We start from the raw sequence: 7,872 nt of genomic DNA, 5'->3' as shown, positions 1-7,872 counted from the left end.
AAATATACATGCAAATGCACCAACAACCAATAGACAATGCAGTGCAGGGATGTGAACCACAAACCTAAATATAATGGTAAATGTGAGAAGATATGGCCATAGAATTCTACTGTGAATAGAGCACAGGATGTTTAATGAAATAGGATTATCAACCAGTGTGATGCTGATCTTAAATGTATGCAATAACCAGTAAGCTGCCTAAAACCATTCATTCATTTGTCTCTGCATGTTGCAATTGAGTGTGTGAGTTAAAATATTTTATACATTTATAAAGTGATGGAAGGGTAATATATAAACAGTAAAAATAGTTAGCTAAAAGTAATGTATAAACAGTTGAAATAGTGAGCTAATGGATGAAGAGTTTGCTAAAAAATAATGTAGAAACAGTTGAAATAGTTCACTAAAAATAATGGATAAACAGTTGAAATCTAGCTAAGAGTCGTAAGAGATAGCTAAAAAAGTATGTATAAACAGCTAAAAGTAATGGATAAAGGGTTGGAAGAGTTAGTTATTATATTGTAATAACAGTTTAAATAGCTAAAAGTAAAGGATGAATGGTCAGAAAGCCTACAATCAATCACTCATGAATATAGTACAATAGTACGATTTAAACCTGTTGTATTGTAAGAAAAAATATTTCATCCAATTTTGTCTAATGAACAGTATTAACATCCCATTCATAACTCATTCATGAGAACTCATTTGGATGGTGCTGTTGGCAACCACACATTTTTGACATGAAAATCCATCTCTGAGCACAAAGAGCACACCATCTCAAGTACACTGAAGATATTCGGGAAATTTACTCGAAAACCAAACAAATTTTCATAAATCACATGAATATTATGTGAATCAGTTTATTAACCTGAACAGATTCCAAAGAGCATTGAAAGGAGAGGGAAAAATAGAGAGTTCTTTGGAACATTATAACAATAAAAATCCCTTATTGACAAAATACAGACAATAAAATTTGATTATTATGTTTAGAATCATTCACACTCATTTTGTTGTGCTTTCAATTGCTTAAATGAAAAACTGAGTCATTGCACTTTCATTAATGTCAAATATTAAAGCAGTAAAATTAAACAAAATTCTGATATGGAGTCATGACGACTGGTTCTGATTGTCAAATGCATCATCAAATCGATGCAGTTTATATCTTGTAAAGTCACTCACACAACCTCAGCGTCAACACACCGGCCATTCTACAACAGTGAGCAGCGGGGCTATATCTGGCTGCTATTAGTGTCCACCATGACTTTTAACTGTCCTTATCTCAACATAAATAATGTGCCCATAAAGGTTAATCATCTCCACATCTGTAATAAGACATGTTCAACAGCCATAAAAAAGGTCTTTTTCTGTCCATTATCCGTTTCTTTTCTTCTGCGATGACAATAATATGCGTAAACTGCTCTCATTATGTTCTTGAAAAGACCACAGAAGGGTATCGGCAAACACCAGCCACAACAACAACTCTACATAAAGCTAAAACCAGTTGTCAGCTATAAAAAAAGAGGTTATTGTATCCATGTTTTATTTTACATTCCACTTGATTGTCTCTGCGTTGCTATAATTGGTGAGAGTTTCTCCAAAAAATAGAGATTTCTTTTAGTAAAAGGTAGGTCTTGTTGTCCCGCTGAGGAAATGTAGCTTGTTGGGTGAGAGTTCAGCAGAGCCAGCCTCGGGTTTTTTTGTCCTAGTTCAGCTGTGTTCTTTGCCCTGGCTGAGCCGTTGAGTCGGCGTGCTGTGTACGCATCCTTTTGTAACGGCAGCCCCGTACCCTGTGTCCTGTCGCAGAGCCAGTGTGTCACAGTATATAGTATGGCAAGTGGATTAGATCAAGGCGTCCAACAGAGCGCCTGAACACATGGAGCCGTCAGATAGTCACAGTTTTGTCCCACAGCTCCAGCGTGGAGAGTTGCAGGACGGAGAGCTCTGCGGCGTCGGTCGGCCTCACGCTTGAGACAGAGCACACCAGGAGTTCTGTGGGGCCATGGAGCTCGGGGTAAAGGGATAATCCTCGTATTTAATGTCCACGTGTCCCGATCCTGTGCCGTCTAACTGAGACGCCGCCTGCGGGGGAGGAAAGAGACATTTTAAGCAAAAAATAATCGGACTTTACACATAAAAGTAAAACTGCTCATCATGAGGGGGGCTACTTAGTCTGTGAAACCAGCTGTAGAATGTTTTCTGCGGCTCTGTAGGGAGCTTTTTCTAAAGGCTGATGATGTCATCTGTGTTGACTTTAAGATGTCAACATTTCGCAGCAATATCAGCTAATTCCAATGGATTAGCCATTGTCAGTGAATTCCCATGCAAGGGTTGAGAAAAGTGAAGGTGAAGTTTCGCAAAGAGTTCAACTTTGGTGAACCGATGAATGCATGCCATGGCAACGGGATCTCATCCCTACTCATCACATTTTGGGCAGAAGTCACCTGTTTGCGTAGAATCTCGACGCAGAAGGTACGCGCCTGGTCAACATTGTGAATTGGTGGCGGTTAGATTTAAGCAGCAAAACTACTTGGTTAGGGTAAGAAAATAAACGTCATGTTTTGGCTTAAAATAACTATTGTTCCATAACTTAAGTTAAGGACGTAACGTCATGTGACTCAGTGACGTAGCAACATAGCGTCGTCGGTCCAAATGACTCAACTTGTGGTTTCAAACCGGACATGAACACCGGTCCCCCAGAGTAAAGGTCCCATACACCACCGCTCCCACCCGCCCTGAGAGGACTTCCTCGGTCTTTATACTACATCAGTTGCGTTGAGCGTACAATAATGGGTACACCGGGTGTATTGTAATGGAGTTACTAGTAATCCGGGTGAGGGAGGGGTGTCGATTGAGGTTAGGTAGTAATATGGCATATATTTTAATCTACACATGAATACAGAAATACATGTACAGAAATATCCTCTATATAAACTGCTCCGTGAAAGAGGAACTGTTTGCTGATATGAGACAAGAGCCGATGCGACAAATAAGGATTCTGAAGAAGCGGTATGCCTGTTGTACCAACAGCAACTAAGCTAGCAAGTGTGCTAATGGTCAGGTTAACGTTGCATGGGTTTTTTTTGGAGCAAAATGCCGTTGCACGCGATGCATTATACATTTGAGTGGAAAGGAGGTTTACCTGAGTAGCAGACGTGACTGTCTGTCCAGCGTACGGTGAGGGGGCCATGTTGGGTTCGCTCTTAATGGTCAAGGCGTGTTCTGAGACCGACAGGGAGGTTGGGGAGCTGGTGTCAGAGGCGGCGGATCCTGAAGACAAAACAGGACATTGGGAAATGAGTTGCTTTTCACAACGACTTGTGCTTTGCTGATTCTGACTCTTCTGACCCCGAATTGCTTTTAAAAATCTTTAGATATTCCATTTTAAAATGAAAAGCAAATCAAACTGTGGGTTTAGATTTTGCCATCCGTCTCCTACTCTCACACCACCCCACTCCCCCCACTCTCCCCCTTTCTCTTCATCAGTCGGCCCCTACCTGTGGACATTTTGTTCTTGGGCATCTTGGGTTTGCGCTTCCTGGTCTGAATGCTCTCTTTCTTCATGGCCAGAGGTCTGGCCACCTGCAGGGAGTACAGAGCAAACCCACATTAGCTGAGCGTACCTCCCTGTCCCCGATACGCCACGAGGCCGCGGTGTCATGGCGACCCACACAAGCTCCCCTCCCACACTGATAACAGCGACCACGATGCCCTTGGAGAGTTTTATACGCTGCACAAGTAATCAACCACTCCCGACTGTTGCATGAGTTGCATTGCAGGCCAGATAATGCAGCAGATTTGAAGTAGTGGACCCCCCATGTTGCGACCTACCCCGTGCAGCTTCATGTAGAGGCCGCAGGCGTTACACACAGGTTCCCCCTCAGCGTTGCGTCTCCACAGCGTGGTGGTGCTGGTGTGGCAGTTGGTGCAGCAGAGGCCGGCCCGGCGAGACGTGATCTGCTGCAGGTTTAGAGGAGGGAGAAACAGTCAAAAGTCAAAACAGTTTGACTTGTGTTTGGGTTGAAAATCAAATAATGCCAGTGCATTCAGAAATAGTCTCCCAGCTCACATATTCGTACCCTTGAGGTGTAGTTTGAGAAGCTCGAGTTGAGCTGTTCCCTTAACTTTTAGAATGAATCGCAGGATGTCTGTGCGCGGTTTGGTACAACAATGATCCCTCCACATACTGCTTGTAAAAGTTCCAATAACTCCTCAGACAACCATAAATAATGTCTTTTTTGTCTCGCCACTGCGGTGTGACTGTCAGTCAGCAGCAAGCGCGGAGCAAAAAGCAGCGACACGTTGCTTTTGGAGGGGCCCTCGTCTAAAAGCGGCCCCGTCCAAGGGCAAGGTCACTGCAGGGGCAAATAAAAACAGGGAGAGCAGCCCGGCGGTGAGGAGGAGATGTTGGGCAACGCACAGCTGCTCTCGAGAGAGGCGGGATCCTGGGAAATATACAGCTGTGAAGCCTTGACACACACCCTCACCGCACAACCACAAAATGGGAAATGACCTGCTCTGACCTAAAGAAGATTACATCTTTAGAGCATTCTTCACGTAATGATGTTGTTTTGCTGTCTGACTCATTTCTGACTCGTCCTCCATTCAAAAACAATAAAATAAAATGTATATAATAAAATGTATAGTGAAGTAAAGAAGCATCCTTAGAGTGAGGAGAGGAACCGTGCTTGCTTGGGGGGGGGGGGGGGGGGGGGGGGGGGACACACTTGTGGTTGACAGTATTGTAAGGCTTAATTTAGTCCAGTATAAATAAGTATTGAAAAATCTCAATACATTATAAACACAATATGTGTAGAACACATTTTTGTCATCATCACTGTATCAAATCTTTATTTATTACTATCTGTGAATTTCCCTTGATTTTGAGATATCATTATTATCATTGTTATTATTACCATTATTATAGTTTTAAATTATAACAATATATCATATTTAATTCAATGATCAGATGTTTCGAATAACATGATAATCTGTGAAGGAATTTGTAACTTAATCTGGCACCTAAAGCACAACATAGAATATCACAACATGTAAATATACAAGCACATCAGACTTGTAGAGTACATTTTTAAATGACACATCAGTCAGTCGGTCATTCCTCGCGCGCGTCTCACCAATCGCTTCTGCGGTTTGATGAGAGGCCTGTTGATGCCGTTCATTTTGTGGTAGAGGCCGCAGGCGTTGCACAGGTAGTGTCCGGTGCCGTCCCGGCGCCACAGCGGCGTGGATACGGAGCCGCAGTTGACGCACTCTCGGCCCTCGGTGGACATGTCGTCGATCAGGTCTGCACACAACAAGACATAAATAGAGAATTATATAATGGGTTGTTAAGAGAACATTTTAATTGCATTATTAATCCAGCAAATATTTAAGTATGAATTAATGAATTTATTGCAAATATCCTGTGAGAGTTGTGGGCATGGGGGAGGAATCCCCCCCCCCCCCCCCCCCCCCCCCTTCCTCTCTGTGATGAGAGTGAGATCAAACCCCCCCAGAATGAATCAGAAAGAGAGACAGAATGTGCGCGGGGAGGGGGGGGTGCTACGTTATCAGCCTGTGGAATCCAGGGGTCCCCCCCCCCACCCACCCATCCATCACAGCTCTGACACACGACGGACTCCTGGCTTCAATTGCCCACATTCCTAATTCCTCAATTTAGAGCGAGACCTCGTGAGGAAGACCCCACAGGTCAGGGATGAAGGTCTGCCTGCTGGCTTTCTTCCAATGATGTGATTTTGGCTTTTGATATTCCTTGAGAACAAAATGGGAATACATCAGAAAATAAATGCTGAGCCGGGGGTTCGAGGACAACCAGTAAAAAAACAAAAAACAAAACACTTGAAATAACCATTAACTTAACTGCAGCACTAAGCTGACATACACGCCTCTGTCTGCAGGAAGAGAGGAAATAATTGTATTATAAATATACAGGAGCGCTTCGGTGTGAATTTCCTCCACAAATCAACGAAATTAAATCAAATCGTGACGTGTGAAAGCGTCTAAAGGCCAAAATCATCAAACACAAACTCGTAACGGACCTTCTGTGTCGTCTGAACAAGGTGATAACTGCTCCGATTGTTGTGCCACTCTTTATGTGTGTGTCTCCGTGTGTATTGAACCGTGTCATCACAACGCTGTTGCCTCGGGATTTAATTAACATGTTTAATTGATTGTTTTGTTTTTTAAACCCTGTCTTCCAGGAAGAATGCAAATAATGCGTATTGTCTAAATGTGATACAGGATTGTTTAGGGGAATTTGATTGAATCCCCCCCCCACGTGACACAGCCATCACTGTTAGAAACCTCTCTATCACCTCTCCGCTACAATAAATAACATGGCGTTTACGATCCCTGATAAACGAACGCACCAACCGCTGGCACGCTACAGGCCGAGTGTCGAGATAAAGGGAAAATAAATTACCTCATAGCCATGTATAACAATAACATGGTCATATTAATGTCCAGAAATGTGGTTTCGTTGTTAATTTGCTGATATATTTTGGACGAAAATGAAACGAATATAACTGATTGGAAAATATGAACGAATACATTCGTTATAGGTGTATTTGGAGGAGACGGCCAATGAGGATTATATGCATTTTCATAGGAATATTAATAATCCAAGTGTGATTTTACACTTTTTAAATTAGTGGAAATTAAAATGAGTGCGCAGATTAAATACAAAAAAACACCGTTCAGACTAAAGATTTAATGTTTTTAGATTTAAACAAATTCCATTGTTTAATATTATTAATATTATTTTGGTGAGAGCCATAATGTTAAATATTCTTAATTTCTAATTCTAACTATACATATAAAACATATAATATTTTATCATTTCCTCACAGAGTCGCTTTACTGATATGTGTTTCTTTCTTTTCCAGGTTATGATAATACATTTCAGGGTTGACTTCAAGAATCAAAACTCACTTCATGATCACGACGTCTAAACTAGTTTCGGGGCCCCGTGCTTACCCAGACTGGTCCTCCTCCCGGACAGTCCTCCGTGCCGTCCCTGCAGACTAATCACTCCGCTCTCAAAGGGCCCCGGCGTCCAGGAGGACGTCGCCATCTCCGGGCTCATGTACGCGTAGGGGCTGGAGTAGGATCCCGCGACCGAGCGCACCAGAGCGCCCCCGTACTGGTCTGCCCGAGCGCCGTTGCCGAGGACCAGCGGGCTCTGGTAGGTCGCGTCCCGGCCGGTGTTGCTGCTGACGGGCTGGCTGTGCGAGTACGAGAAGCCGTGCGGAGGGTGAGGGCTGCCGGGCGCGAAGGAGGAGCCGTCCGCGCCGGTCTGGGGCCAGCCGTGGTGCCCGCCGAGGCCGTGGGACTGGTGGGTCGAGTCGCAGGTCTGCAGGTAAGGCAGCGTGGGCAGCATGGAGGGGACTCTGGTGGTGGGGACGTAGACCGGAGAGCTGGCCGACGGGTGGATGTAATTCCCGGTGTCGTGCGCGTACGGGGACTGGTTGGAGGACAGGGCCAGGCTCTGATACATCTTCACAAACCGTTTTGGGGGATCCTGTCCAGCCTCCTCAGAAGAGTCCGTCTGTGTCTTTTGGAGCCAACGACTTAATAGACTTCTTGTGGAGATTCTTGTCCTGTGAACAGAAATAATCAGAGTGAGATTTTATAAACGTGAGAGCAGAAGAAGAGACTGCATTTTCACATTTTGAGTCAGTTTTTATTGCGTTTCAATCCAAAATATCATTTGCAAGAGTTAAACTATGATGTTTGCTTATGAAAATATAGAACTCAAAAATAAAATCTCCAGCAATCATTCAGTATCAATCAGCCATATTTCACCTGCACCATTGCGACTGACATGAAAATGCACTTAAACGAGCGCTGATAAGAGTC

At 43.8% G+C, this 7,872-nt stretch overlaps 1 protein-coding gene across 1 annotated transcript; it reads right to left on the bottom strand.

Moving 5' to 3' along the window:
* Positions 1-1,956: 1,956 nt before the first annotated feature.
* Positions 1,957-7,510, bottom strand: gata5 (GATA binding protein 5). Its single transcript, XM_076095522.1, has 6 exons — positions 6,991-7,510; positions 5,130-5,299; positions 3,826-3,954; positions 3,492-3,576; positions 3,137-3,264; positions 1,957-2,076 (listed from the first exon to the last, which is right to left on the bottom strand). The coding sequence occupies exons 1-6, from the start codon at positions 7,508-7,510 to the stop codon at positions 1,957-1,959; spliced, it is 1,152 nt and encodes a 383-aa protein (XP_075951637.1).
* Between the last annotated feature and the right edge of the window lie 362 nt (positions 7,511-7,872).

The sequence above is a fragment of the Anarhichas minor genome, unplaced genomic scaffold, assembly GCF_050575085.1.
Source record: "Anarhichas minor isolate MPS153535 unplaced genomic scaffold, ASM5057508v1 ptg000020l, whole genome shotgun sequence".
NCBI lineage: Eukaryota > Metazoa > Chordata > Actinopteri > Perciformes > Anarhichadidae > Anarhichas > Anarhichas minor.
This window is presented reverse-complemented; position numbering and strand designations above follow the sequence as displayed.

Excerpts from the sequence above, each read along its gene's own strand:
- gata5 (XM_076095522.1), bottom strand. The coding sequence starts at position 7,510 with ATGTATCAGAGCCTGGCCCTGTCCTCCAACCAGTCCCCGTACGCGCAC. Across the intron at positions 3,955-5,129 it reads TCAAACCGCAGAAGCGATTG|CAGATCACGTCTCGCCGGGC; the intron begins GTGAGACGCGCG and ends CTAAACCTGCAG. Across the intron at positions 3,577-3,825 it reads TCTACATGAAGCTGCACGGG|GTGGCCAGACCTCTGGCCAT; the intron begins GTAGGTCGCAAC and ends TACTCCCTGCAG.